This window comes from Emericellopsis atlantica (assembly GCF_019669845.1).
Source record: "Emericellopsis atlantica unplaced genomic scaffold F5Z01scaffold_6, whole genome shotgun sequence".
NCBI classification, from domain to species: Eukaryota; Fungi; Ascomycota; class Sordariomycetes; order Hypocreales; family Bionectriaceae; genus Emericellopsis; species Emericellopsis atlantica.
This window is the reverse complement of record NW_025764708.1, coordinates 633,093-659,366: the sequence shown is the minus strand read 5'-3', so window position 1 is coordinate 659,366 and position 26,274 is coordinate 633,093. Positions and strand designations below refer to the sequence as shown.

The following is a 26,274-nucleotide window of genomic DNA, read 5'->3' as shown; positions in this document are numbered from 1 at the left end:
AGATGGACCGACTGCTGGTTTCGAAGAGATTGATGTTGTGTCGTTCCGGTTGGGGGAGTGTGTGATGTCGGCGGAGGACGTTGTTCAGGAGACCGCATCTAGGCGCCAGAGCCTCAAAGGGAACCCGCCACTTTAAATATCACACAAGCTGCGATGACAACCAGAGCTGGCTGGGCTGTTGGTGCCCAGTATTACATACTGGGCCTTGATGGCGTCCCACACCGAGTTTCGGAAAGCTGGGCGAGTTGACCGGTGAGGGTGGCCGTACGACCACCAAGCCAGGCTTTCACGATCATTTGCTGGTCAATAAGCTCGACAGTGTGCCCGATGCGGTGATTCACGGACAGTAGATGAAGCTGATCAGTCATAGGCGGATGGATGTGTGCTTATGGCGCGAGGCTCGAACTGAACTCGACGAGGGACTGGCCACTGGTGGGTGCCACGTATGCATTCACGGCGGCAAGCCCAGTGTTGGTCGTGCAATGCTTCATGGAATATTCCATACGTGTCCAAGAAAAGGGGACATTGTGCAACCTGAAAATCTCGCTGGTGGCACTGGACGTACCATCATGATCCAATACTGGCACTCGACGTGTCCGGTTTAAGGGGGCAGATAAGACTGGACCTTGCAGCCAGTTGAGCTATCGTCGAGGTCAGCGATATTCGACGTGAAGACTTCGCGTTTATGTTGGACGAGAAGTGTATGGCTGCAAGAACACACGTGGAAAGCTGCCGCAGGCTACACCATCACACGTGATACACTGACATGTCCATGTGGAGTTCAAGTTGAGGGCGACACTCCCCGAGTCGAGTCCCTCAGCCTGGACTCACCAGTCACCACCCCCTCATTCTCCTCCTTTCCCCATTTAACCGACTGCGCATCGCCTTGATGACAGTGATTGATCCAAACGGGCGACTTCACTTCATCTCGTTGGTCGATCGGAATCTGTCGGCTCTTTTGACCATGCATCTTCCCAGCCCGCAGACAAACATGATGCGTCCCCATCGCGGAGTGTCGCCTGACTTGACCTCCATGTCGTCACCCTCGCACGCACGCCCCTTGAGATGACTGGCTAATATCCGTTGTGTTTCTTCGTATTTCAGTCACAGCTCACTCACTTGTCAAACCGATCCTCTGGTCCTTCAAACTTCACGCTTGCATGCTCCATCTGCTCCCGAACGCAAGCATGACGACCTTTACGTTCAACGATGCAGTCCAGGCTGCGAAGACGTCCCCGTCCGACATTGATGCCATCACACGAAAGCTCTTCGCATCGCTTACCACAGACGAGAAGCTCGAGCTGCTCGATGGCGACGATGACTACTGGCCAGGCTTGCACAACATGCTCACAGATGGCTACAATCGACGCCCAATCGTCCATGGCGCCGTTGATCGTCTGGCAATCCCCGGCATTAGATTCGCGGATGGCCCCCGAGGCTGCGTTGTCGGCGAATCAACAGCGTTTCCCGTGCCCATGGCTCGCGGCGCGACCTGGGACGTCGACCTGGAAGAGAGGATTGGCGTGGCCATCGGCAAGGAGGGTCGCGCCCAGGGCGCCAACTTCTTTGGCGGCGTATGCGTTAACCTGCCCCGACACCCGGCTTGGGGCAGAATCCAGGAAACATATTCAGAGAACCCCATCCTCCTCGGTGAATTCGGTGCCGCACTGACCCGCGGCGTCCAGCAGAATATGATGGCGTGCGTCAAGCACTACGCACTCAACTCTATGGAGAACGCGCGCTTCCAGGTCGACGTGGACATTGACCTCGACGTGCTGCACGAGGTATACCTGCCGCACTTTCGTCGCATCATCGAGGAGGGCGTGGCTTCAGTCATGAGCTCATACAACAGCGTCCGCGGGGAGTGGGCGGGACAGAATAAGGAGCTTCTGCTCGACATCCTCAGAGACCAGTGGGGGTTCAAGGGCTATGTCATCTCTGATTTTCTGTTTGGCCAACGCGACGGGCCCCTGTCTCTCAAGAATGGACTGGATATCGAAGCGCCCTTTCGGAATATGCGCGGACGAACTTTGCCACAGGCACTCAAGGAGGGAACTGTGAGCGAGGCAGATGTTAAGCGTGCAGGACTTGTCATCCTGAGAGGGCAGCTTGAGCATGCCCTGCGCCGAGAGGATAAGGAGCCTGACGCCAAGGACGTTGTGTTCTGCGACGAGCACAGAGAGCTCGCCAAGGAAGCAGCCGAGAAATCAATGGTCCTGTTGAAGAACGACAAGGTCAACGGCGAGCCCCTTTTACCTCTGAGGAACGTCTCGAAAGTCGCTGTCATTGGTCGCCTGGCCAACTCCCAGAACACTGGTGACAGGGGCTCCTCAGCGGTACGCTGCCCAAAGGTGGTTTCGCCGTACGAAGGACTCAGGGATCGTCTGACGGGTACTGAGGTCGTACTGGATGACTCTGCGGAGATCGAGTCATCTCGCAACGCGGCGTCAGGTGCCGATGTTGCCGTTGTCATTGTTGGCTACGACTGGCGTCAGGAAGGCGAGCACTGCGTTCCGGCATTCAACGCCAACACTGGTCTGAAGGATGTCCTGCCGCCCCTCGACGGCACTGAAGTAGCCCAATTCACGCACCGGCTTCTTGTGGATGAAGTGGCTCCCGAGTCACTCCTCGAGGGCGATGACAACTACGGTCTCGGCGCTGGAGGCGATCGATCCAGTTTAAGACTGAACGAGAGGGACGTGGAGATTATTCGTGAAGTAACAAAGGCGAATCCATGGACCGTCGTTGCCATCGTCGCAGCTGGTGCCGTCATCATGTCTGACTGGGACCACCTGCCGCCTGCTATCCTGTACAGCTGGTACTCTGGCTGTGAAGGAGGCCACGCGCTCGCCGATATTCTCCTGGGCAGAGCCAATCCTTCCGGGCACCTCCCATTTTCCATCCCCCGAGATGAGAAGTATTTGCCATTCTTCGACAAGGATGCCACAAAGATTACGTACGACCGCTGGTTTGGGCAGCACCTCCTTGATCGCCAGGCTGTCAACGCAGCCTATCCCCTAGGGTTTGGACTGTCGTACACGGAATTCGCAGTCTCTGGCCTGGAAGTGAGTAAGAGCGAAACCGATCCAGATAGTCTGGACGTCAAGGTTGCGGTGAGGAACACGGGCCAGGTGGCAGGACGATACATCGCTCAAGTGTACGGCGCCGCCAACGTACCCGATCGTCCTAGACGCGTGCTCCTTGGCTTCAAGCCGATCGAACTCGAGGCTAGGGCAGAAGCAGCCATCGAGATCACTGCGTCAACGCGACCTTTGCAAAAGTGGGATGACGGTACTTGGTCGCTGTGGACGCGCCACGTTGAAATTGAGGTCGGAAATTACTCGGGCTCGGAGGCCAGCGTCAAGAAGAGAATACAGCTGTGATAGTCTGTACCAACATTGATAGCTTACGCATGGCTGTTTGGCCGCTTCCAGTGTTTGAGGCTGAAGCTCAGTACCTGGGTCCTGCATGTCCAGGGTCGCATTCATTCCGCATGGGGTAGTTGTTGGTGCATGTAGAACAGTAGAAGAGGGGGCGCCAAGCTCTGCCTCGGCTTGCAACCTCTACCTGACAATGACGGGCTTCACATTTACTAACGTGCATCATAATCCATTCAAATATCAAGATAGAAAGAAAAATTACGATTCGAGCGCTTGGCGATGGCCAAATCATCACCAGCCCCGCTCGCCTCCTTGCGCGAGAGTATCGAGGTCCGCAGGGTTGACGACGGCATCTACGAAGCCAACCTGGCCCTCGACTTCTGTGTTGGCACAGGTATGACCATCCCAAGAAAAGAAGAAGAAAATGAGAAGAACGAGACTGATTGTGACAGTTCCAAACGGCGGCTATGTAGCCTCCATGTTCGCCAAAGTGGCTGAGGCCCATCTCCTACCACGCAACCAGCCGCACATCATCTCGGCCAACTGGACATTTATGGCCAAGACGAAGGCCGGTCGATCTCTCATCAAGGTTGTAGAGGCAAAATTTGGGAGGGCCACATCCGTCTTGCATGTATCGCTCCACCAGCAGGACATTCTGCCCCAGAGCCCCTGGATATCGAGAGACGCGCCATCGTGTGTGGCCGCTTACATGACGAGCGGCAATATAGACGAGGAAGCGGGCGTCACGTTGCCCACACAGTGGAAGCTCGAACACGAGCCACCGGCCATTGACCATGAGCGTGCCGCCACGGACCCCAACTGGGCAGAGCTGGATGTCCCAATCCTGAAGAAAGTGCCGATGCTTCACCATCTCAAGTACTACGTTCGCCGCTCGGGTCATATCCTACCGACGACTCACGACTATTGGGTACACCTGGCCAGCGGAGAGAACTTTACACAGACGTCGCTAGGCTACCTCGCGGACGCTGGGCCGCCATTGGTCGTCGAGGCATTCCGCCCAGCGTCGAGGACGGCGCCAATTCCTGAGGGCGGGTTCCCCTACAGCAAGGGTTTCTGGTATCCGACTCTGACCATGACGCTGGATGTGCGTCGGAAGTTACCAGAGGGGGGCGTGAAGTGGCTCAGGCTTAGGGTGACGACCAAGGAGATCCGGAATGGGCGGTACGATGCAGAGGTTATCATGTTTGACAGGCATGGGCAGATTGTTGCATTGAGCAACCACGTGTCAATGGCGATGGACATTGAACGAAACTATGGTGGGAGGGGGGTCAAAATGTAGCAGTACAAATACTTGTGCAAATTCATTACATGTCTACTTGCATCGAGACTTGCACTCTGAAGAGTAAAGAACCAAACGCTTGTGTTACATCCAAGTGCTAACCACGAGGTGTGATGAAACGAGCGAGGAAGAACTCTACTGGCCGCCAATGTTCAAGACGTTGCCAGACTCGTCCACCTCAATCTTGGTTTTCCGGGTGCTCTCCTTGCGGGGGTTCTTGGCGTTGAAGATGCTGGACAGCTCCTCGAGGGTCTTGCCAGCCGTCTCGACGGCGAAGAAGTAGATGACGACAATCTCGACGGCGATCCACGCGCAGTAGACAATGTCTGTAAGGGGTTAGCAAGCAGGTATAGGAGAAAAAGTGGGATCAAACGTACAGAGCTTCCATCCAATCTTGGCCATGCCCTCGCTGATACCGTAGGTGTTGATGACCATGGCAATGTTGAGGAACAGGAAGTTAACACCGGAGCCCTTGGCACGGGTACGGTTCTCCAGACACTCGACCGAGTACAGGGTCTGCAGCGGGGTGAAGCCCCAGGCGAAGAAGATGCCGAAGAGGTAGATGGCGACGATGACGCCGTAGGAGAGGCCCGGGACGTCGGCGCTGTGGGCGGAGAAGGCGGTCAAGAGGATGTAGAAGACGAGGCAGGCGCCCAGAGAGTACATCATCATGGGGCGGCGACCGAGCTTGTCGAGCATGGCGGCACCGGCAATGGCGCCCATCATGGAGAAGATGGGGTTGATGGCGTTGATGAGCAGCTGCGTGTTGGTGTTGGTGATGCCGGCGGTCTCGATCATTTGGGGCTGTCTCTTGTCAGCCATCTGCCAGAAGCCAGCACCAGTGTTCCCTCAACTTACCATGAAGTAGCTGACGACGTTGTTGCCGCTCCACTGGCCGAAGAAGGACATCATAATGACCATGTACGTGCGATCTGCAAAGACGTGTCAGCTTGCGAGTGCACATAGCAAAGAGAGTGTGTAGCAAACATACACCTGGCACCGGGGGTGTTGAAGAGCTCCCTGAAGTCCCACCAGGGGTTCTCGTCGCGGTACATGTTGCGCTGCTCGATAATCTCGTGGTACTGCAGCTGGACGAGGGCGTGGTTGACGTTGCCGTCGCCGTGGTACTTGGCCAGGATCTGCAGGGCCTCCTCGGTGCGGTCCTTGGCGATGAGCCAGCGAGGCGACTCGGGGAAGAACATGACGACGAGCATGACGACGGCCGGCATGCCGCACTGCACGAGGGTGGGAACCCTCCATGCCCACGAGTTGTCAAAGTGCAGGTTTGTTCCGTAGGTAGTCCAGCCAGCACTGTGAGCCAATGTTAGAAGGGGAGAAGCTTTGCGGTTCGTGGGTAAGTAATCGCTTACAGGATGTTTCCGAGCCACCACCTGCACAAGGTTAGTCGGCTGGTCATTCTCTGGTATGCAAAGTCGACTTACAAGTTGTTGTACATGCCACTCATGAGGCCACGGTAGGCAGGGTGGGACAGCTCGACGGCATAGGCGGGTGCGGCAGCCGAAGCGATGGAGGCGCCAAAGCCCAGGATGAAGCGACCTCCGATGAACCATGGGAGAGTCTCCGCAGGAGCCTGGACGGCGGTACCGATGCAGACGATGAGGCAGCCGATGAAGATACACCAGCGACGACCGAAACCATCAGCGAGAATGCCCATGAAGGGGAACTAGAGTAGGGAGGTCAGACACAGGGTCATCTTCTTCTAAAGGGGCGCTTGCACGTACAGCCGCGATCTGACCAAGGTTGTAGGTGATGAAGACGATGCCAGTGCTCGAACCAGCGCCCGAAAGGCCAAAGTGGCGCTGGTAGGGCTCCATGGCGTTGATGGCACCCATGAGGGAGGAGTCAAAGCCGTTCATGGTGGACACGAGGTAACTCATGCCCATGATGCACCACAGCCTCAACATGCCAGGGGAGACGAGGCTGGGCTTGGACTCGGCAATGGCCGCCTCGAGGGCCACCGAGGCGGCGGCAACCTCGCGCGTCTCTAGTGCGCCGCCCGTGGGCTTCTCGTCGAAGGAGGCACGAGGGGGCTCCTCGCCCTTGTCCGTCGGGTAGGTGGACATGATGGCGGTTGTCTGTCTGGTACGAGCGGGGGAGAGAACCAGTTGAGCACAGGTCAAGGAGGATGCGAGTGAGGACCAGGACTTGCTCGTGTCCCATCAGGCAGGAGGAAGGGGGATGGTCCCGGATGTTATATGGTTTTGACCCATGGCTCGCGTGTACCCCGGTGGCCACATGGGAACTTTGGGAGTCTGGGACAACCCCGTTTCGGGCCCCATTGCCCCAGGCGGGCGAGGACTAGCCCGCGACACACGCACATGCGCTCCATTGTGAGAGGAGGAGTGCCTGCTCAAAGCTCGAGCGGAGGTATAACACCCCGGCTCGGGCTACCGACGTAGTAGGCCTGATTCCTGAAGCGAGTGCCCGTCAGATGAGCACCCCGACACCTGGGCTGGAGGCGGGCGGCGGCGGTGATTGGGGCGGAAAAGCGAACCACATGGTGCGTCGAGTTTGCCGGGTGGCTTGAGGCGCTTGTCCAAGGAGGAATCCGGCTCGGGGTGCGAATCGGGCAATCATGTCCAGTCTTTTTGCTTTCTCCCCATGTCCCCGCATACCCACCCCCAGACGCCAAGGGGTCGAGGTCTCCCTTGTTATGCGACGCGGCCAAGTGCGGTGGGCGCACTAACAGAATCCACTGCCGCGATCGTTGAGGGCCTGTGGGGGGTCCGCAGGCTGCACTTGGCAATAGGGCCGTTGTCTAGGGACTGGAGGGTCGGCTCGAGTCAGGTGGTTGGCTTCTTGGCTCGTCTTACGGTCTTGCACGTCTTGGACAACGGAAATCTCGCCAAGAGCGGCACCCAGATGCCGTGGCTTGAGGGCGTTTGAGCCTCACGACGAGTCGACGACTGCTGAGGTGTGTTCCCCAGGCCGGTTCCCCATCCCCATGGTATCTTTATTTGGGTGCAGGTTGCAGCGACTGTGCTCGAAACGAAGGACCGAGGTGCGTTGGCGTCAAAGCCTATTCCACTACCGTCTGGCAAGGCGTGCGTTCATGTGAATCATGTCCACTGGTTGCCAACACGCACCCGGGAGTAGACAGCCGCGAGTGGCGGCGGAAATCAGACCTAGCACAAGGCCAGTTCGTCCAAGGTGTCCGGTGGAGGCGAGCCAACATCACCTCCGATATCGTGTTGACCTCAACGTTCAATGTTGGCGACAAGAAACCTGTGATCCTTCCAGTGTGGGGCGAGGAAAGTTCCGAATTGACACCTTGGCGATTGTTAGTTATACGTATCATTGCCAGCGCAATCGATCCTGCCGACTGATTCAGTCCACTCGTAGGCCCAGGCCTCAATAGCGTCCTCTGCATTGAGTCGAAGCTCGAGTCCCCACGCAATGTCCATTTTTTCATTGGGGAATTTGGGGTAAAGACGGAGTTGTGTAGTCCGTACAGGTTTTTCTCCATCTTCATGCCTGATTACGGCAATCTCACAAATCGACCTTCCTTTAGACCCCGCTGCTCAGTGCTGGCGCCTGGAGGCCGTCCACACGTTGCGCGAATTCTACTAGTCCTTGGCCATGTCAACATGCTTCCAGATTAATTGTGCCGTGAACCAACAAAGCGTGATGACAGTCCGCCGCGTGCAACATTGCCGGGCTGCATGGTGTACAAACAAGCTTGCATGTTGATGTACACGCGGAGTGCAGAACCAAGCTGCAGACTGGAGGCAGTTCGATTCTTTGAAAGCCTTGCACCGACTCTGGGTGATCAAGTGGGAATTGAAATAAGAAAGTATACTTCGTGAGTGCGAAATCATGTGCGGACAAGTTATATTCATGTCACAATGTAGTCAAGTGACTCGCAGATCTCGTCCTAAGTCCATGCAGGGAAGGCGCAAACCGCCGGTATCGTCCTAACAAACGACTCATAACTCGTGCATCTTCACATACCCTACACCTCATGTCGGGTATAGCGAGCATTAGTGTAATTATCATTGTATGTATCTGGGAAACATGTATAGCTGTTTCATTCTCTGTCCAGACATAATACAAGTGGAAGCTCACTCGCAGCTGGTTCTTCCACGAGGCCCCCCCACGTAGCCGTCGCTGTGGAATTCCCCATATCTTGTCAATAGTCTCCATATATGTCGCCATTCTCGCGGACGCCAGAGTTTCCCGCAGTAGGCCGCTGGGAACAAAGTGGATATCGCCAATGGCGTGCATCGTATTTGAGGAGAACGTAGCTGCAGCTGAATCCAATATCTGACCCGTTTGCCTGTGGAGCCTTGTTGGAGGGCTGCGAACCCGGCCCTTCACTCAGACATGGCAGCTAGTACATCTCCTCAATGTCTTTGGGGGTGATATAGAAGGCGCCACGCTCCTGAAGACGAGGTTGGCCAAGGCTGCCAAGTTTGGCGCGGACGCCTCATCCATCCAGGATCCCATCGCCACCGTTCTCAGACCACCAGAAGGGAATGATGGTGGCCTCTGAATGCAGTCATCCGCCAAGATTGACCCGTTGCCTTTGGATGTCTTTCAAGCAAGGTTGGCTGATACCGGTAGTGTTTTACCGCTCGTGTCGGTCACAAGGTGGGAAATCAAGGTTTGATTGATAAGTACATGTAGACAGACCTGGCATAATGAATAGTGTGACAAAGAGAGCCAGTGGACACACTAAGTTGCCTGCCAGTCTCAAAGGGAGCTCAATGTCAAGGGCAACACTCAATTGGGCCAACATGCTACTGCTCAGAGTGTGCGAGATAGTGCGCATAGACTCCACAAACCTCTGTACTTGACATGGAGCTCGAGATGCTCTGCAGAGTCCAGTGAGATTCTGCTCATTAAAAGCGAGCAGAGTTAACGCAGTCTCTCCAGGTTCTCTGAGGTCTCAGTCGCGCTGACGCATACTCCGCAGCAGTGTTCTCCCAAAACCTTCGGCCAACGTCGCGTTCTGACAAGTTGTTTGTACAGTCATTGTCGACAATAACCCAAGGATTCAAGATCATTCTCAAATTGCCGCCGCGAACTTTATTCAAGCCAGCAGCAGAGGAAATTAAGTAAAAAATTGCCCAACATCATGCTTTAAACCATCGGAGCCATTGGGCTCTCCTCATCCCGCACTTTTGTCCACTTCCCCACGGGGCACGCACTATCCCCCGACCTTTGCCAATCTGGCCCCGGGCTGCTTCAGGACAAATATGGTCATTCAAGGGATACAATTTGAGAATACCATCACAGTCCCGCTTTCGTCCACGGGACGGGCTGCCCTCGATTGCCCACGGGGTGGTGATCGGGTGACCCATCTATTCGTCCTCCACATCCCGACAAGAGGCGGCGAGGGGCTACATTGGTGCTTCAATGAACCACCAAGTCTCTCGCAACCCCATCATTTGAAGAATCTGGGGTTGTGGAGGACTCGGAGAGCCCCAGACCATCCCTTTCCCCAGTATCTATAATCGCGGTCTCGCCCACACGCCTACTTGCGCCATCTTCAAGGCAGCCTCTCTCGGGGACATTCTGGGCTTCTCTACAAATTTTCGCTCAATCTTCTAACCTTCGTCATGGGGAAATGGCGTGATGCTTTCGCGCTCTCGGCGTCTCAAGTCTCGGAAGCCGAGCCACCTGGCACGGCCAAGATCCTAGCGCAGAGGCCGAGGGATGAGTTGAGCGGCGACGCACTTGTCGTCAACCACGACGGCGAGATCATCAAGTTCCCTGCCCCGTCGGCCGATCCTCGAGACCCCCTCAACTTTCCACAATGGCACAAGATGGCTGCTCTGTTCGTGGTCTCCGTCTATGCCTTTGTGGGCAACTTCACCAGCTCCGTCATCGCGCCCGGCTTTCAGATCTGGAATTTTACCTTTCCACACGATCCCCGGTCGGTCTCACAACTGACCTACCTCAGTGCAGTACTTTTTGCTCGCCTTCAGGCCAAGCCATTGCTCACAGATCCAGGTCCATGTACTCTTCCTCGGAGCCGGCAACATCTGGTGGGTACCGTTGTCCAACTGGCTCGGGAGACGGCCTGTTTTGATAGTTGCTACCCTCATCATGACGCTCTGCTCTGTGTGGTGTGCTCTGTCCCCCAACTACGACAGCCTTCTTGCGGCGCGCATCTTCCAAGGTATCGGGGGCGCGGCATCTGACACGGTGGCTCCGGCCCTGGTTGGCGATCTCTTCTTCATCCATCAGCGCGGAAAAGCCATGGTAAGCTGGCCACTCCTACATACACAGATCGGAAGAGACTAGACTAACGCAGAATCAAACAGGCCCTATACACGATCCTTCTTTGTGTCGGTCCCCTCGTCGGAGGAATCGCTGGCGGCTACATTGCCTTTAGACATGGTTGGGCCTATCTCTTTTGGGTCAGCACAGCCTTGTCCGCCTTTTGCTTTGTTGGTGCTCTTGTCTTTGTCCCGGAAACACTCTTTGTGCGGTACACCGTGCCAGAGTCATCCTCCCGGATTTCCTCCACTGCTAAGGGAGCCGAGGAGACCCAGATGGAGCAACAACCCTCGGCCATGACATATAAACCATACAGCTTCGCCGCCACTCTCGGCTTCGGCAAGACCCATGGGAGACTACTTCAACATGTCATGAAGCCTTGGAGGACACTCGCATTGCCTGGTACATGGGTTGTTATGCTCCACTACGCTGGTTTGGTCGGGGGCATTGTGACGATTACCACCGTCGGCCCGCAGATCCTAGCCATGCCGCCTTACCTATGGAAGGAGAATGTGGGCTTGATCAACCTTGGTGGAATCATTGGTGCCGCTCTGGGCTATGCCTACACCTTTGTACTATCCGACTGGCTTCTCAAGCGCCGTGCCAAGTCCGCCCGGAACGGGATGGCGGAGGCCGAAGATCGTCTACCGAGTCTGTTCTTCCCACTCGGGGTGGCCACCTCTGGGCTGCTCGTCTTTGGCTTCTGTGCGCAGTACCCCGGACCGGATCGATGGGTCGGCTTGGGGGCCGCTTTTGCAATGGTGGCCTTTGGTCTGATGCAGATTCCCTCGGTGGGATTCAATTATGTGAGTTGGGCCCAACATGAAGTCGAACACAGGGGACATGAACTAGCACTGACATTTCCCGCAGCTGATCGACTCATATGGAGCCCTCGCTGCCGATGCCTTCACCATGGTCACAATTCTGCGCGCTATCATCTCCTTTGCCTGGACCTTTTTTGCCGTCGAATGGGTGCAGTCACGCGGGGCTGCCGAACCCTTTGGCATCTTTGGGATGCTCATGGGGCTCTTCTCTTTGACTACTGTTCCACTCTGGGTTTACGGAAAGAGGATGAGAATTGCGACTGCCTCCAAGGTTGAGCGCTGGAACTGATCATGGGGTGACTTTGGGCGCTGTTTGATGCTGCGTCAACGTGGTGCAACTGGCCTTGCGTTCGTGGGAGAGATGTGGCTTTTCGTCTTCGATGGATTGGTGCCGGGCTCTCTTGTTAATGATGGAAACGCCGGTTCAAGCAGCTTCTTCATGTATCAAACGCTATCTGAATCTAGTTTATCCAGAAGTAATGTTCATGGGGCCTTCCCGCGTGCTTTCACCCTCACAATGAAATCAGTTGGTTTAACGAACCAAAGATTCTGCGTGCTCCACGTTGCTTCCTGCCTCGCCGCTGAGGGACTGAGCTCAAAGTCAAAGTCGCGAACGATTCTAGGAATCACCTTTGTGATCTCTAACATGGAAATATGGCGGCCAATGCAGGTCCGTGAACCAAGGCCAAACTACACGAATCAGCATTTACTCATTTCGTGTGCTTGAGAAAGGGTAACCTACCGGCATCCAATGTTGATTCATGCGGCTTAGCTCCTCTGTATCTTTTGTGAGCCATCTCTCCGGCCGGAACTGGTCGGCATCTTGTCCAAAGTAAGCTGGGTTCCGGTGCTCAACCCACGTATTGATGCCAACAATGGCGCCTTTTGGAAAATGCCGGCCTGCAATCTCTATGCCATCGCGAGGCACCACGCGTTCGAGCGGCAAGCCCGTGGCTGGATGCATGCGAAGGGCTTCTTTGATCGTGGCCTGGAGGTAGGTCATTTGCTGCGTCTCCTTGAAGCTTGGGTAATTCGACAACTGGCCCCGTGACTGAAACTCGTCAATTTCCGCGCGCAAACTTTGCAGGCAGGTTGGGTTCTTAAGTAAATAGTACAGGATGGCGGACAATGAAATGGCTGTGGTGTCTGACCCGGCGACAATGTTGGAGACGCATGATGCAACAATGTGCTGATGGCTGAACTTTTCCGGATTCTCTGCATGCTTAGCCAGAAATTTGGACAAGAATGGCTCTGTTCGGGCTTCATCTGTATCGCCTGTCGCTTCCTTCTCGAGCATGGCATCTGCACCGGCACGGTGATGGGCTATCTGCTCGAGTGTGAAGTTGAGGAGATACCCCCTGCCGGACCCCTTACTCCCTGCCCAGAGGTTCCGGATTTTGTAGAGCAACGGGTGCAGCGAAGGCAGCAACCCGACGAGTGTGGCGTAGTACAAATGTCCATCTAGAGCTTGGATCAGAGAGCCAACGTCTTCGCCACGATCCAAGAACCCAAATCGGTTTCCGAAGGTGATAAGGCCGATGACATCAAAGGCGTAGCACTGAAACCAGTGTCGCATATCAACTGGTTCCCCGCGTTCTGCAACTTCCTGTAGACGTTGGCAGAACAAGGTTCCGCACTCATCGACGAATGGCTCGTAGCTGACGAGAGCCGTCATGGAGTATGTCGACTGGAATAAGCTGCGGCCGTGGGCGTGCCGTTTGATGTCCTGGTCTGGGAACAGCGACCACGACCCAGGAGTAGCCCAGCTGGAGTACCAAGTAGATTTCGCAAACTGTGTTCCATGGCCGTAAATGGTCTTTGCCGCCGACGGCTCGCAGATGCTGTAGCGATTGGGTCCATAGCGGACGATGGGTCCTACGAGGAAGGTCAGCAAACCCCATTACCCCTGGCGCCACTGGGACACCACAATACCATAGGTCTGGTGTAGCTTCTGGTTTTCCTGCTCGAAGCTGCCACGGGAAAGCTGACGGAGATACCAAACATCGGAGAACCTGGCCAGCCAGGGACCTCGCACGTGGCGAAGGGGGTTCACGATGGGTTTCAGGAGAACAACGACGACGACAAGCACGAGAGCCGCCAGCACATGATGAGGTGAAATAACCATGGTCAACTATTCAGCAGCCTCTCTTAAATATGTAATAACGTGGTTTGCAAAGAGTCCAGCCTCGAGTGTCATCACGGCTGTATATATATACATAGAATCACGCTCAAGCGAGCATCCAAGAGGCTTCCCCAGACTCCAAACCAGTCACGGGCCTCCGATTACTAGCAAATACCCCGCTCAACACGACGGAAACACCTCCACACCCGCTGCCCGACACCCGGTGGCTCCGGTCGGTTATGCGCGGGCGGCGGGGTATAGACTGAAGTGTCGACGCTTTGCTCAAGATCGGTAGTATTAGTCGGCATATGGTCATCTTGGGGAGACATGTCCTGATTGCTCGCTGGGGACGGTGCACGTCGAATTGATTGGGGGAGCGGTTGTAAAATGAGATCATGAAGGGTAACAGTATAATGTAATTCGTCAATATAATAGTTGAGAGTCTTGAGACATTGACGTGTTTCTCTCCGACATCAGGTTGCAGAATGCGCATTGCTAACACCGTATGTGGACTACATGAACAAACCAACTTGAAAACACCAGCCAGCCATGGACTATGATCTCTGTGTCCTCCAATACCACAAAACAGAGTAGCCTATCAATCCACTACCTCCAATGAGAGCAGACAGAGTTAAGGCCAACCCAGTGACGATTCCTTGTTCAAAAAAACCAAGAGGCACCGCTTTGCCGGGGCGTTTTGGATCAGGGAGCTGCGCGGTTGCTTCGGCCGCAAACTTGTCGAGATCCTGAACAGAGTCGCGGCCGAAATGAAAGGCGTCTATACGCTCATTGTTCTTGGCGGAGACGATAAACTGAGGCCGTGGCACCGTGAACATGTTTTGGGTATATAGGGTAAGCGAAGCATCACAAGGGGGGTTCCCATTGGGGGCCATCGGACCGTCTTCAAAATCTCAGCTTCAAAACAAACCGATCTTTGGAAATTGAACGTACATAAGAGCTTCGTGGGCAGCTGATTCGCAAAGTGCAGCTCAGACTTGGTGAACTGGCAGAAGTACTTCGCCATGGCTGGAGTGCAAAAGGCATAGGCGGCTGCCAAAGGTCCGATTCTAGTTTCGTGGTCAGCGCATCACGTAGGGCCACCCAAGCTTTACTTCTATAACCACTTACTGGTTAGATATCTCAATGGCATCGTCCATGCTTTTGACCGCCAGAATTCTCAATGACGCTTGGGTGACCTTTGGTCTCGCCAAGATGGATTGCCTATAAGCGTCAGCTGGAGCCACCTTGTTGAAGAGTTCGGGATGGCTGACCTATCTCCGACATCTATAATCGTCCCATTCTGGCCCAACGAGATGATGTTAGATCCTTCTTTTTCGCTCTCAGTCGCTACATTGGAGCGTGTGCCTCTCGTGGGTTTGCTCGGGGACGTGTCTTTCGAACTGATATGCACATGCTGCTGGACCACAGCGGTCAGGAACTGTGGCTTGATCCACTCATTGACGAGAACAACATCAGGAGCGTAGGGCGAGTTCCCTCCTTGGCTGAAGCGAGCGATGGCGATGGCCTTTGCCGCTGCGTCAATGTCTGCATCTCTTTCCACGAATGCCACCACAGGCGTCATTGGTGCAGACACAAGGTGGTGACTCGGGCATGTCTCCAGAGTGCCATTCTGTATAACGCGGATGTGTCGATGGCCAATGTCGGCGTCCGTTGCGGGTTTGGATGTGAATGTGAAGATGTCGCTGTCCAGAGCTCGGCCAATGATCTCCAAAACAACCCCTGGTGTCCTTCGTAACGAGTTCTCGTACTGCGATCACATGTCAGTTCTTTTCTTTTTCCACTTCTCGGGGTAGTCTCATCTCTCACCTGGACAATTGCGCAATTTCCAGCCGCGAGGGCTGGTGCGAGGGCAGCCAGAAGACTGTGAGTAAACGAATGGGAAGACGGTTCGATCACCACAATGCCAACTGGCTCCCTTGCTTCTGGAGAGTCCACGCCATGTGCAAGGGCGTATTCATCGGCAAGGACTTTCTTGGGCTCAATCGAGGCGTGGGCGTCGGCTACACAGCGAAGAGCGAGACAAAACTCGACCTTGACACTGACTGGCGTTGAACCGGCGTCCTCGCTCATGACATTTTGAATCCTCGCAGCATTTTCGACAAGGGCCTGATGAAGCTTCTTGAGCTGCGCCAGCTTGTAATAGGGGTTCTGCGCAATACCGTCGATCGCTGACGATCGAATGCTGGCGAATGGCCTCGACTGTCGCTCCATGGTTCGTAAAACTGACAATGCGCTTGATTCTGGTCGGGCGCATATCAAGAAGAACAGTCAAGGCCATTCTTGACTTTTCTGTCCTCAAATCGGCCGATGCCACCCGAGGGTAGGGAGTACCGCGAAAGGTGATGCTGCCTCCACATCCCGATCAAAGCAAGCACTCCGAGTGCATGCGGCCCAGCAAACCCCCGTTTCGGGAATCCGCCTTTTTTAGACCATTCATGAAGACGATAGTTATGTCAAAGCGATTCGAGAGAGGCAGTATCATCGTGTTATTCTCCTTCTACTCACTCTAGTCACCATGGCCACCCAAACAGCAACCGCAACGGTGACAATTCCAGAGCGCACCATCAACACGATATTGAGCGATTATGAGCTACATCACTCGCAGACGCAGGATGCCCCCCATGAGGCTCTCAACAACAACCGCAGTCCCGGCTCTCAGTCGACTCGGGCATGGGACACAACCCATCGCAACGTGCCCGCCTACAGGCCGGTGAACAGTGACAGGGATCTGTCGGACGTGAGAGTCTATCTGAACAACGGCGAGCGGGCTTTTGTGACAATTATGTTTACGGGCTTGTTCATCAACGCTGTGAGTCTTCAAACTTTCCTTGCGAAATGGGGGGGGCAACTTTATAGTACGCCAGGAGAGCTAAGCTAACCCATCAACGCAGAGCGCGGCCAAGCTGTGGCGAGGAACATTTGGCAAACTGAACGGGAACATCTTCAGATACGCAGTCGGAGGAGAATATTGATATGACATTCAAATAGATGACAGGCTTATCTTTTCCAATGTAGTCAATGTGTATTAAGCCCGCGAATACAACCAGCTTCTATTCGGATGGCTTGACACCGCTCATGGTACCATAATCCTCCGTCAGAACCTTGCCATCCACCTCCAGTGGCTTCGACGGCTGAAGAACGTAAAGCATACGCGCCCATTCCGTCTCGCTTGTGTTCCTCCAGGCATGCATCGTGGCCCTCTGCACACAGATATCGCCCCGCTTCATCAGACGCGTCTCCCCGGAATCCAGAATCAGCTCGACCTCGCCCTCCAGGACAACCCCATAGTCCAGGCTCATGGTCCGATGCATGGGGGAGGTGTGACTCGGGCACATGTCCACGTAGCGGAGGACAGTCCCATTACCGACCGTAAGGCCGGGTGGGCTTTGCAAGAATTGTTGGTACTTGTTCAAATCTGCCGACGCCTGCAAGTCGACAGGAAACTCGGAAGTGACATAGCATTGGGCAAAGGCAGCGTCCTTGTTGGGGAGTTCGTAGAAGGGCGCGTCAGATGGCACAGAGTTGTCAACGACGGCTTTGCCACTCTGGTCGTGAGCCGTAATGAATCGCTTTGGGCAGCGGAGCTTGCCTTGGAGAGACATGGTGATGGTGTGCAGCAGGGGTCTGGTACTGGTGGAAGGGTTGGTTGATGGAGGGCCCGACGTGTACAATTAGTTTCACAGCACGGATTCGTGAGAGGAAATGTTGAAGAACACGTGAATTACGTGATGTACCCCTTCAGACTTCCCGGCATGTGGATGGACGACGACTGGGTGCGTGGCGTACATACACCCGATGTGGATGTTCGGGACTGGACCGCACTTGGGCACCGAGTCCCCGAGTTCCGAGTTCTGACACCCCCGGACGTCCCTTGGGAGGGTGGCCCAACCGATCCGACGCTTACACCCTTGGCCGTGGCCTGAGATTGAATATCTTGTGTTTTGGAGAAGTCGAACATAATTTCTGTTTAGGGTACGGGCACACTCCATTCATTGATCACGAATACACGCAAAGATGTCTCCTGACTACGCACACCACTTCTCAGAGCGCAATATCCCCTTTGGGATTGCTTCATCCGCCAGCCACTCCCAGCCCCAAGCGGTGACAAGGCTGGGGAACGACGTTATTTTCTTGCAAGACCTCTTTGAAGCTGGGCTTTTTAGTCATGTCAAGGACCTACCCAGTGGCGTTTTCGGCAACAGCACTCTGAACGAATATGCCGCCTTGTCGAAGAATATCCACGACAACGTTCGAGATGTCCTAAAAGCGAACCTTAAGCCCGAGGGAGTCGAGAGTCTCCCGAACGCATGCAGAGAAGATGTGCACAATGTCACGATGCATATGCCAGTTGAAGTGAGGGATTTCACTGGTATGTTGCTGATCCCGCTTGCCTGTCTCTGTTCTCAACAAGATATCTGACCGCGAAACGCAGATTTCTCCTGTTCTTTATTCCACGTGGAGAATGCCGGTCGTATCATCAACGGTAGCAAAGGCGCACCGCCAAGCTTTGCGCATTTTCCGTTGGGGTACCAAGGACGGACTGCCAGTATCATCCTCAGCGGAGAGGAAGTCGAAAGACCGCTTGGACACTTTAGAGCTCCTGCTTCTGCCAATACGGGAAACACTTCTGTGACTTTTGGCCCGTCTCAGCGCGTGGACTACGAGGTTGAACTGGCGGCAGTCATTGGGCGACCGCTCCTAATGCGTCAAAGATTGAGGCCAGCAGATGCGGAGGAGCATATCTTTGGATATATTCTTATGAATGATTGGTCTGGTGAGTACGCCGCTTCCAGGGGAAGTGGAAGATTATTGACTCACTACCCAGCTCGTGATATACAAGCTTTTGAAATGCCTCCCCTAGGGCCTTTCAATGGAAAGTCCTTGGGCACGTCTGTCTCACCATGGATCATTACCACAGAAGCTCTGCAGGTTTTCCAAGTATCTGCACCCCCCCAGTCGATTACCTCATCTTCTCCCCTGTATGAGCCGAGTCGGACCACGTACGACATCACCCTCGAGGTCGAGATCTGCACTGGCGACACTGCGACGAAGATGGGGTCGTGCCCAGTGCAATCGCTGTTCTGGACTCCACGACAGATGATTTCCCACTCTGTGAGCAGCGGCAGCGCCCTACGAGCCGGCGACTTGTTGGCAACTGGGACCATCAGTGGGGAATCAGCTGGCACGTATGGCTGTTTGCTTGAAGCCACAGAAGGTGGCTCGGCGGCCGCGAAGCTTCAAGACGGATCGGAACGAAGATTTCTACAAGATGGAGACACGGTGCGAATCGTTGGAGTTGCTGGAGGTGCAGACTCTGGAGTAGGCTTCGGCGAGTGCGTGGGCAAACTGGTCCCAAGCCGGCCCTTGCAGAGCTCATAGATAGAGTGGCAAGATAGAGTAGCAGAATGGTTGGTTCAATGCTCCTACCAATGCAGACATTTCAAACCAGCCTCGCTTTGAGTCGGAATGTGCGTGTCAATCACTGTCTGACAACTCACATGCATCTTGGTTGTCAATCAAGCTCTCAACCCAAATTTGATCTGATGAGAAGCCAGAATCAGTCTGCGTCAGTTCTGAGTGCTTATCCATTACATGTTTACACGACTATCAAGACTTTTCATTCTGCGGGAAGGACTCAATAGTTCACGGGACACGATAGTTGACAAACTTGAAACGTGGGTTGCTCTCAAAGTACAAGATAGCTATGCTAAGACTATTCGATCCTGCGTGCTTGGGCCAAGTCATCGATACCCTGTCCTTCCTCGACCCGGACATCGACAATGTCATAAACCGGAATCTCTGCAAATCCGCTCGCGATATGATGCAGTGTAGGCAAAGTCTCCCAGTCATTCTCGGAGAATGACATGGAGGCCTTGGTTCCCTTGAGCGTCTTCTCGATGGATGTCGGTACCCTAGATTCCTCTGCATCAATGACCACAGCGTACTCAGCATCGCAAGCGCCAGGAACGCCAACCGACGGAACTGATCTGTAGGTGAGAATGTTGTTGCCTCCAGATGCATTTGCCTCCTTGATAGGGCCGTTGGAGCTGTTGGTATCCTCACCAGGCGCCGCGTGATGGCCATTGGTTCGTCCCTCAGCAGCTGGCAAACCTTGGAGACCTGTCATCTTGATATCGACAAACTTACTTCCCCTCCAACTGCAGACGATCCGGCGCGAGTCCAAGTCCTCGGTGACAGCAATGTCACAGAACAACTTTGGCATGCCCAGCTCAGCCCTGCCGGTGATGATGGCGTCCGGCGAGTTCTCCAACAGGACTGGTAGAAACGTGCCGAGCTCGTGTGTGCCATCCTTCTTCTGGTACTGGACGCCATGGATCCATATACCAAAGAAATGGTATCCGCCGCCTCCCAGCCACTTCATCCCGGCGAGTTGGGTACACTTGAAGCTTGCCTCGGCCACCGTGCCCGGGCTGACGAAACTGAAGGCTTCCGTGGGAAACAGGGTTCTCAAGAGTGTAGCCGATGTCTTGAACTTGACAGTGTATGTCGTGAATCTCGAGCCTTGGGCGGATATTTGCCGACCATAGTGGTCCTGACGGGGACTTGGACAAGGTCCCCACGCGGTGGGTGAACGCCAACGAATCGCGCCATTGCGTGACCAAAGGTGTTTCTTCAGTGCTTGGGTTGCGTTGTGCCATTCGTCGTGCCCAAAGTTATAGTTGGTGAACTCCATGACTGCGGCAAGGATTAGCAGGAACTCGGTACTTACAAGACACTGGGGATCCAAGCATTGTCGAAACTCACTGTTAAACTTGCTACGAAGAGCATCGTCAAGATCGGCACCGGCAAGTCGAGTAAAGTGCTGAATCTTGTGGGCTCTTTCGTCTCTCAGTTGCGCGTATAGTGCCAACCTGTCAGGGATCTCATGTCGGGGCGTGTCGACTGGGAGCAGTGCACAGAGTGCGGCTGCATCTTCGATAGCAATGCCACCTTTGATCGATCAGCAAATGTTCAGATTGTTGGGGGGGGGGGGGGAATAGAAATACCTCCTTGTCCTTGATCTAGATGAAGTGTCAGTAAAACCGTCGAAGCGCACGCATGTTCGTTTCACTCACGTGGCAAAAAGGGGTGTGCGGCGTCGCCAAGGAGAACCAGACGTTCGTTGAACCATCTGGGGATCCTTTCCATGTCCAACAAAGTCCAAACCTTGAGCGAGGCTTCATCCACCATACCCAGAAGAGCTTTGACAGTAGGACCGAAGCTCTCAAAGATTTCAATGAGATTTGTCTTGCTGCCAGTTCGGTTCCAGCCTGTACAGAGTCAGCAAGCGAGCACGTTTTATGTCTTGAGATGGTTGTCTGTGTTTACCCTCTTCCTTCGCGGCCGAAAGACTGCTAGGGTGGATCGCAACAAAGTTCATCAGAGTGTTGTCTGAACACGGGTACATGATGATCCGCCGATCGTTTCCGATCCACATAGTCATGTAGCCGTCTCGCTTTACGACGTTCTTGAGGTTCTGGCTCTCCAAGATCTGGTCTCTCGGAATCATGAACCTGAAAGCACTCTTGCCCGAGCCGAAGGGTTTGATTTCATCTCCAGCGACCAACTTTCGGGTTACAGACTGATTCACGCGTTAGAGGCTTTGATTCGTGCTGAACGACTCTCACCATGACTTACGCTGACTCCGTCGGCACCAATCACTAGATCTCCTTGCATCCGAGTGCCGTCTTCGAGCGTGACAGTGGCATTCGCACAATCGACGTCCACTACTCGACTTGATTTGTGGAGAACAGCAGGCGTGCCGCTGGCCGCTGTACTAGTTGCCTGCTTCTTGAGCTCTTCATGCAGACCAACTCGATGAGCCAGTACCCAGGGCTATAGATTCAGGAAATGGTTAGGTTCATGTTACTCTAGACTCGATAGAGCTGATGCTTACGTGCTGCCAGATCGAGTTTGGCTTTCTCATGTCCAGATCAAATTTCAAGTGCTCATCAGGTCCGTACTCGGTGATCTTGTTATTTTTAGCATATAAATTCTGGAATGAGGAGGATTATACGTACACCTAGGACAGGGTTCGCGCCAAAGGCCTCTGGGAATACCCCGAATCTTCGAAGGATGCCATGGCAGTTGGGCGCAATGTGTATAGCCGCGCCGGTCTCTGTCGCAAGACCCGTTCTTTCGAAAAGCTTCTTGTGTAAGCTGGTACGCCATTATCGAAATTTCTAACTTACAGTGACTGTATGTCCTTGTTGGCGCAAGCCCAAAGCAGCCGTCAGACCGCCGATACCTGTTTCTGTCAGCGCCGTCTTCCTATGTACATATTGGCAGTGCGCGACTCACCCGCTCCCACAATCAAGATGTTCAAAGCGTCACTTTTGAATTTGGTCTCCATTGGAACGGTTTTTAGGGCACGACGGCAGGTGTTCGGGTTGAGACGGGCAGCGAATTGAAGTCGAACAACTTATAAGCAACACAACGAGCCTGTCTTCTCTGGTTCTTAGATTTTAATTGAAATCCGTACTCATCACAACGCCGACCTCAATTATTCCCATGACATCTCCAGAGGACAACGGACGGGGTGCACCCTCCACGTCGGTCCGAGCAACGTCCTAGTTGTATCCCGCATCCATCTCCACATCCCGATGCGATGTCCAAAGTCCACAGCGATACCGGCAGTAGCAGGAGCTGAAGAAGAGCTTGAAGGAGTTCATATTTCGATTGATGAATACCAAATCACCGCGTCAAAACTCAGAAATCACATATCCGCCGCTGTCATTGCAAATTGAACAATGCCGAATCCCACCAAGGACCTTCACACGGTGGATGACACCTCGTTCCCCTACATTGTCGAGCAGAATGCCACCATTCGCTTGGTTCACAGTAATGGACTCGTGAGATGCAACGTCTATCGTCCCAAGGGCGTGGATCGCGTCCCTGTGTTGGTCACATACGGACCTTATGGAAAGGACATTCACTACAAAGAGTAAGCTGCCTTGTGCTCGACGGGTCTGACTACTTCTTAACATCTTCTTCAGCTTCCATCCCAAGTCATTCTCTGAGGTGAATCCTAACCACAAGTCTGCACACTCAGCATGGGAAACCCCCGATCCGGCATTCTGGACCGGCCACGGATATGCCGTCGTGCGTGCCGATGAAGTTGGCACTGGGCAGTCCCCCGGCACGCTCGACACCATGTCGCGAATGACGAGCGAGGCTTTCTGCGAAGTTGTGGAGTGGGCGTCCGAGCAAGCCTGGAGCAGCGGGAAAGTCGGTCTTCTCGGCATCTCGTACTATGCAGGAAGCCAGTGGCGTGTCGCAGCCAGGAAGCCCAAGGGCCTCGCCGCCATTGTGCCCTGGGAAGGCATGTCCGACTACTACCGTGACAGGTGCCGTCATGGCGGCATTTCGTCCAACAGTTTTATCAAATTCTGGTGGAACAGACAGGTGGTCACGAACCAATACGGCAGGCCAGGAAGAAGCGCCTCCTCCTGGGGACCGGACACAATCGAAGGCGACCTGCCAGAGGAGGAGCTTGTTGCCAACAGAAACGATCAGACCATTGACAACCAAGCGCACCGATTCAGGGACGAAGAATACTATTCTTCCAAGGAATACGACATGGGCGACATTGAAGTGCCCCTCCTGTCTGTGGGCAACTGGGGCGGCATTCTGCTTCACCTGCGAGGAAACATTGAGGGATACATCCACGCTGGCAGCCAACACAAGTTTCTTCGCATGATTGTTGGAAGACATGATCTTCCATTCTACTATGACGAAGAAGTCTCTGTGCAGAAGAGCTTCCTGGATGCATTCCTCAAGGGAGAGGACAAAGATGGCTGGACATCGGGTCAAATGCCACCTGTCAGCCTCGTGCTGCGGAAAGGCAACCTGGGGTTCAACAACCCCCAAAAGGAGAAGGAGTTTCCTCGACGCGATGAAACTGAATGGCCCATAGCGCGCACGCAGTACACTAAACTGTACTTGACGCCCGATCTGAAGCTGCAGGACAAGGCGGGGGTGACGAATCGGCACAAGCTCTCGTACAAAGCACTGGGCACATTGGAAAACCCGCAGTGTCTTCAGTTCACCACTGAATCTTTTGATCGTGAGACGGAGATCACTGGACACATCACGGCGCATTTGAACGTCTCCGTGACCCCCGACGCCGGCGGACCCACGCCTAGCGACATTGACGTCTTTGTCACGCTCCGCCATCTGGATGCAGAGGGATCTGAAATCTTCTATACAGGCACTGCTGGAGATCCTGTACCATTGACCAAAGGCTGGCTGAGGGTGTCCATGCGTGCGGTGAACACCGCGCACCCGAAGCACAGAGAGTGGTTGCCGCATCGAGACTATACAAGTGCGGACGTTCTCCCGGTCATCCAAGGAGAGATGTATGCAATCGATGTCGAGGTTTGGCCCACTAATGTTATTGTTGGTGTGGGTGGCAAGCTGGTCTTTGAGATCTCGTCCGGTGACACTCAAGGATCAGGCATCTTTGGCCACAATGATCCCGTTGACAGGTATGTCCGCATTGCGAATGATGATTGACAAGGAAGCTGATGCAGAAACGAATAGGTCTCGTGAGAAATTCCAAGGAGTTAACCATTTGCATTTCGGGCCAGGCATCGAATCGTTCATCACCTTGCCAATCATTCCGAGCAAAAGCGAATAGGGGTAACTAAACAAAAGAGGGCTTTGGTAGCTAGAATGTTTGCAAGTGGATTTATGATAAATATCGGTTACCTTTCTGAGCATGGTTAAAAGAGGCAGTATGGTGTTTCTCATCACTACTACAGGCATGCATCAACCGACGTTTATGGCACTTTGTACCAGCCTGTGAGGGCGACTCTCCAGGTTAACGAGTAATAAACCCGAGTTTTAAACCAACCTCACCCGCGTTTATTAACAGGCCTTCGCCGTCGTCGCGTTTTCGATACTCCTTTGGGCTTGGCCGCGCCTTGCTGGTTGTTGATCTTAGCTCCCCTCCTCGTAGACTTCGTATCCTCGGCAGACGAAGGAGGCCTCGACGGTTCTGCAGGCCTCGGGCATGACCTTGAGCGCAATTCTTGTTGCGCGTTGTCGGGCGCGGGAGCCATCTCAGAAGTATTTTGGTACTTTGTAAATCGTGTGCTGCGACGAGGCCCTTGAGACGTTGCCCCAGAGTCATCCACCGACCGCAGCGAGCGCCTGACACCAACATTGGATTGTGAACCGCCAACTGGGCCTTGGTCTGTCACAACGCCGGGGTCCGGAACCACTGTGTCTTTCGCCAAAATGCCTTCGTTGCTGCTTGAATGCCAGTCCAGCTCCTTGTGAAGTTTTTGCCTTTTAGACTTTTGTTTGGTCAAATGATCCATGTCGGGAGTGAGGCTCCTTTTCGTGCTCTTGGCAGCGCTAGACCCTGCCTCAATTACCTTCGACTGTGCCATCTCCTCCTCGATCAAGAAAATTTGCTCCAGAGTCCACTGCAGAAGCGCGCCTTGTTGGGCAGCATCTTTCTTCGCATTAACGTAACCGAACGTGCCTCGAACAAAGTCCCTGATGAGACCGTTCCGCCTTTTGACCCGCTGGAAATGGTCTCTCGCCGCTTCTGTCTTAGCCATGGCAGCTCTTAACATTGATATGCGCCTCGCCTCGGGAATGTTCAAGCGTTGTGGATCTTCCTACGTCAGCGTTTGCACCTTGCTGGCTTCCGCTTCCGCCCTCTGGACGGCCTGCCAGGCCTGGTCATGCTCTGCCTGCCGTTGCATCGCGCATGCATCAGTCCTTACGAATTCCTTTGTTTCATGGGGCTTCAACACATTCAAGTCCACAAGCTCCTGCCATGCTTTGTCATGGTCTGGCTCTAGGCGCTCGATGGATCGAGTATGCCGATCCAACCACCAGCACTCAAAATTGAGATACTCAATCCATGTCGTCATCTTGTCTTGCTGCATGGGGTCTTCGTTCAGCTGGAGCTAGTTTGGTAGTATTGAGATAAGAGCAAATTGATGGCGCAAAGTAGCATACGGGAAACAACGAGACAAGTTGAATAGCAACAGCAGCGATTGAACGAACATAAACAAGCCGGTCCAATTCAATCCCCTCAAACGAGGTAATGTGACCTATTTGGGTGGGGAGAAGGAATGTCTGTCGGTTCTGCCCGTATTAAAGTTTCATGGCCGCATGAGCGGTCGGCGGCAACGTAAACAGTCACCTTCAGGATCACAGCCACAGGAGACCTATAATAATGAGAGACTCAGAAGCTTAGCACTGTTGGTTTCTTCTCCTTCCTCCTTTCGGCGATGGCCTGAAAGAAGTCCCTGAAGTTGGCCGGGCCGCGTTTTGAGTGTTTCGTAAAGGCGCTTGGGAACGAAGCGACCAGCGGGAATTTAATGTGTACATGTATGTCAGTGCACAGATCCGATTTTGAAT

At 54.1% G+C, this 26,274-nt stretch overlaps 12 protein-coding genes across 12 annotated transcripts; 6 read left to right on the top strand and 6 right to left on the bottom strand.

The window, feature by feature from the left end:
* Positions 1 to 817: 817 nt before the first annotated feature.
* F5Z01DRAFT_487364 (glycoside hydrolase superfamily) lies at positions 818 to 3,594 on the top strand. The gene has a single exon (XM_046260136.1). The coding sequence runs from the start codon at positions 1,161 to 1,163 to the stop codon at positions 3,381 to 3,383; it is 2,223 nt and encodes a 740-aa protein (XP_046120685.1). The 5' UTR covers positions 818 to 1,160; the 3' UTR covers positions 3,384 to 3,594.
* F5Z01DRAFT_487360 (thioesterase-like superfamily-domain-containing protein) lies at positions 3,522 to 4,712 on the top strand. The gene is made up of 2 exons (XM_046260135.1): positions 3,522 to 3,774; positions 3,833 to 4,712. Exons 1-2 carry the CDS (start codon positions 3,660 to 3,662, stop codon positions 4,678 to 4,680), a joined length of 963 nt encoding a protein of 320 aa, XP_046120684.1. The 5' UTR covers positions 3,522 to 3,659; the 3' UTR covers positions 4,681 to 4,712.
* Positions 4,713 to 4,716: 4 nt separating this feature from the next.
* On the bottom strand, positions 4,717 to 7,033 carry F5Z01DRAFT_487344 (lactose permease). Its single transcript, XM_046260134.1, has 7 exons — positions 6,423 to 7,033; positions 6,123 to 6,364; positions 6,051 to 6,071; positions 5,672 to 5,991; positions 5,539 to 5,612; positions 5,058 to 5,484; positions 4,717 to 5,006 (listed from the first exon to the last, which is right to left on the bottom strand). Exons 1-7 carry the CDS (start codon positions 6,762 to 6,764, stop codon positions 4,816 to 4,818), a joined length of 1,617 nt encoding a protein of 538 aa, XP_046120683.1. The 5' UTR covers positions 6,765 to 7,033; the 3' UTR covers positions 4,717 to 4,815.
* Positions 7,034 to 10,262: 3,229 nt separating this feature from the next.
* F5Z01DRAFT_719910 (major facilitator superfamily domain-containing protein) lies at positions 10,263 to 12,086 on the top strand (the record flags this gene model as incomplete). Its single annotated transcript, XM_046266564.1, has 4 exons — positions 10,263 to 10,610; positions 10,657 to 10,908; positions 10,971 to 11,732; positions 11,797 to 12,086. The coding sequence occupies 4 exons, from the start codon at positions 10,263 to 10,265 to the stop codon at positions 12,037 to 12,039; spliced, it is 1,605 nt and encodes a 534-aa protein (XP_046120682.1). The 3' UTR covers positions 12,040 to 12,086.
* Positions 12,087 to 12,169: 83 nt separating this feature from the next.
* Positions 12,170 to 13,953, bottom strand: F5Z01DRAFT_703538 (cytochrome P450). The gene is made up of 3 exons (XM_046266424.1): positions 13,683 to 13,953; positions 12,493 to 13,625; positions 12,170 to 12,440 (listed from the first exon to the last, which is right to left on the bottom strand). Exons 1-3 carry the CDS (start codon positions 13,873 to 13,875, stop codon positions 12,234 to 12,236), a joined length of 1,533 nt encoding a protein of 510 aa, XP_046120681.1. The 5' UTR covers positions 13,876 to 13,953; the 3' UTR covers positions 12,170 to 12,233.
* A 473-nt stretch (positions 13,954 to 14,426) lies between these two features.
* On the bottom strand, positions 14,427 to 16,104 carry F5Z01DRAFT_748360 (Aldehyde/histidinol dehydrogenase; the record flags this gene model as incomplete). The annotated part of the gene is made up of 5 exons (XM_046266987.1): positions 14,427 to 14,773; positions 14,824 to 14,939; positions 15,001 to 15,093; positions 15,144 to 15,640; positions 15,700 to 16,104. 5 exons carry the CDS (start codon positions 16,102 to 16,104, stop codon positions 14,427 to 14,429), a joined length of 1,458 nt encoding a protein of 485 aa, XP_046120680.1.
* Positions 16,105 to 16,330: 226 nt separating this feature from the next.
* On the top strand, positions 16,331 to 16,865 carry F5Z01DRAFT_748359 (uncharacterized protein; the record flags this gene model as incomplete). The annotated part of the gene is made up of 2 exons (XM_046266986.1): positions 16,331 to 16,702; positions 16,785 to 16,865. Exons 1-2 carry the CDS (start codon positions 16,409 to 16,411, stop codon positions 16,863 to 16,865), a joined length of 375 nt encoding a protein of 124 aa, XP_046120679.1. The 5' UTR covers positions 16,331 to 16,408.
* A 22-nt stretch (positions 16,866 to 16,887) lies between these two features.
* Positions 16,888 to 17,638, bottom strand: F5Z01DRAFT_649024 (uncharacterized protein). Its single transcript, XM_046263066.1, has one exon. The coding sequence runs from the start codon at positions 17,493 to 17,495 to the stop codon at positions 16,944 to 16,946; it is 552 nt and encodes a 183-aa protein (XP_046120678.1). The 5' UTR covers positions 17,496 to 17,638; the 3' UTR covers positions 16,888 to 16,943.
* A 123-nt stretch (positions 17,639 to 17,761) lies between these two features.
* F5Z01DRAFT_487319 (uncharacterized protein) lies at positions 17,762 to 19,339 on the top strand. Its single transcript, XM_046260133.1, has 3 exons — positions 17,762 to 18,262; positions 18,326 to 18,667; positions 18,719 to 19,339. The coding sequence occupies exons 1-3, from the start codon at positions 17,908 to 17,910 to the stop codon at positions 19,270 to 19,272; spliced, it is 1,251 nt and encodes a 416-aa protein (XP_046120677.1). The 5' UTR covers positions 17,762 to 17,907; the 3' UTR covers positions 19,273 to 19,339.
* Positions 19,340 to 19,606: 267 nt separating this feature from the next.
* On the bottom strand, positions 19,607 to 22,187 carry F5Z01DRAFT_697552 (uncharacterized protein; the record flags this gene model as incomplete). Its single annotated transcript, XM_046266322.1, has 8 exons — positions 19,607 to 20,589; positions 20,659 to 20,844; positions 20,970 to 21,164; positions 21,223 to 21,475; positions 21,532 to 21,729; positions 21,791 to 21,865; positions 21,915 to 22,040; positions 22,086 to 22,187. Coding segments are annotated over 8 exons (2,118 nt in total), but the record flags the coding sequence as incomplete, so codon positions are not given.
* Positions 22,188 to 22,643: 456 nt separating this feature from the next.
* On the top strand, positions 22,644 to 24,532 carry F5Z01DRAFT_697548 (Alpha/Beta hydrolase protein; the record flags this gene model as incomplete). The annotated part of the gene is made up of 3 exons (XM_046266321.1): positions 22,644 to 22,837; positions 22,890 to 24,380; positions 24,436 to 24,532. The coding sequence occupies 3 exons, from the start codon at positions 22,644 to 22,646 to the stop codon at positions 24,530 to 24,532; spliced, it is 1,782 nt and encodes a 593-aa protein (XP_046120675.1).
* A 125-nt stretch (positions 24,533 to 24,657) lies between these two features.
* On the bottom strand, positions 24,658 to 25,520 carry F5Z01DRAFT_748356 (uncharacterized protein). Its single transcript, XM_046266985.1, has one exon. It carries the CDS (start codon positions 25,476 to 25,478, stop codon positions 24,750 to 24,752), a length of 729 nt encoding a protein of 242 aa, XP_046120674.1. The 5' UTR covers positions 25,479 to 25,520; the 3' UTR covers positions 24,658 to 24,749.
* Positions 25,521 to 26,274: the final 754 nt, after the last annotated feature.

Excerpts from the sequence above, each read along its gene's own strand:
- F5Z01DRAFT_487364 (XM_046260136.1), top strand. The coding sequence starts at position 1,161 with ATGCTCCATCTGCTCCCGAACGCAAGCATGACGACCTTTACGTTCAAC.
- F5Z01DRAFT_487360 (XM_046260135.1), top strand. The coding sequence starts at position 3,660 with ATGGCCAAATCATCACCAGCCCCGCTCGCCTCCTTGCGCGAGAGTATC. Across the intron at positions 3,775-3,832 it reads CGACTTCTGTGTTGGCACAG|TTCCAAACGGCGGCTATGTA; the intron begins GTATGACCATCC and ends TGATTGTGACAG.
- F5Z01DRAFT_487344 (XM_046260134.1), bottom strand. The coding sequence starts at position 6,764 with ATGTCCACCTACCCGACGGACAAGGGCGAGGAGCCCCCTCGTGCCTCC. Across the intron at positions 6,365-6,422 it reads ACCTTGGTCAGATCGCGGCT|TTCCCCTTCATGGGCATTCT; the intron begins GTACGTGCAAGC and ends TCCCTACTCTAG. Across the intron at positions 5,992-6,050 it reads TGGTGGCTCGGAAACATCCT|TGCTGGCTGGACTACCTACG; the intron begins GTAAGCGATTAC and ends ATTGGCTCACAG.
- F5Z01DRAFT_703538 (XM_046266424.1), bottom strand. The coding sequence starts at position 13,875 with ATGGTTATTTCACCTCATCATGTGCTGGCGGCTCTCGTGCTTGTCGTC. Across the intron at positions 13,626-13,682 it reads GAAGCTACACCAGACCTATG|GACCCATCGTCCGCTATGGA; the intron begins GTATTGTGGTGT and ends CCTTCCTCGTAG. Across the intron at positions 12,441-12,492 it reads TGAATCAACATTGGATGCCG|TTTGGCCTTGGTTCACGGAC; the intron begins GTAGGTTACCCT and ends TGATTCGTGTAG.
- F5Z01DRAFT_649024 (XM_046263066.1), bottom strand. The coding sequence starts at position 17,495 with ATGTCTCTCCAAGGCAAGCTCCGCTGCCCAAAGCGATTCATTACGGCT.
- F5Z01DRAFT_487319 (XM_046260133.1), top strand. The coding sequence starts at position 17,908 with ATGTCTCCTGACTACGCACACCACTTCTCAGAGCGCAATATCCCCTTT. Across the intron at positions 18,263-18,325 it reads TGAAGTGAGGGATTTCACTG|ATTTCTCCTGTTCTTTATTC; the intron begins GTATGTTGCTGA and ends CGCGAAACGCAG. Across the intron at positions 18,668-18,718 it reads TCTTATGAATGATTGGTCTG|CTCGTGATATACAAGCTTTT; the intron begins GTGAGTACGCCG and ends CTCACTACCCAG.
- F5Z01DRAFT_748356 (XM_046266985.1), bottom strand. The coding sequence starts at position 25,478 with ATGTTAAGAGCTGCCATGGCTAAGACAGAAGCGGCGAGAGACCATTTC.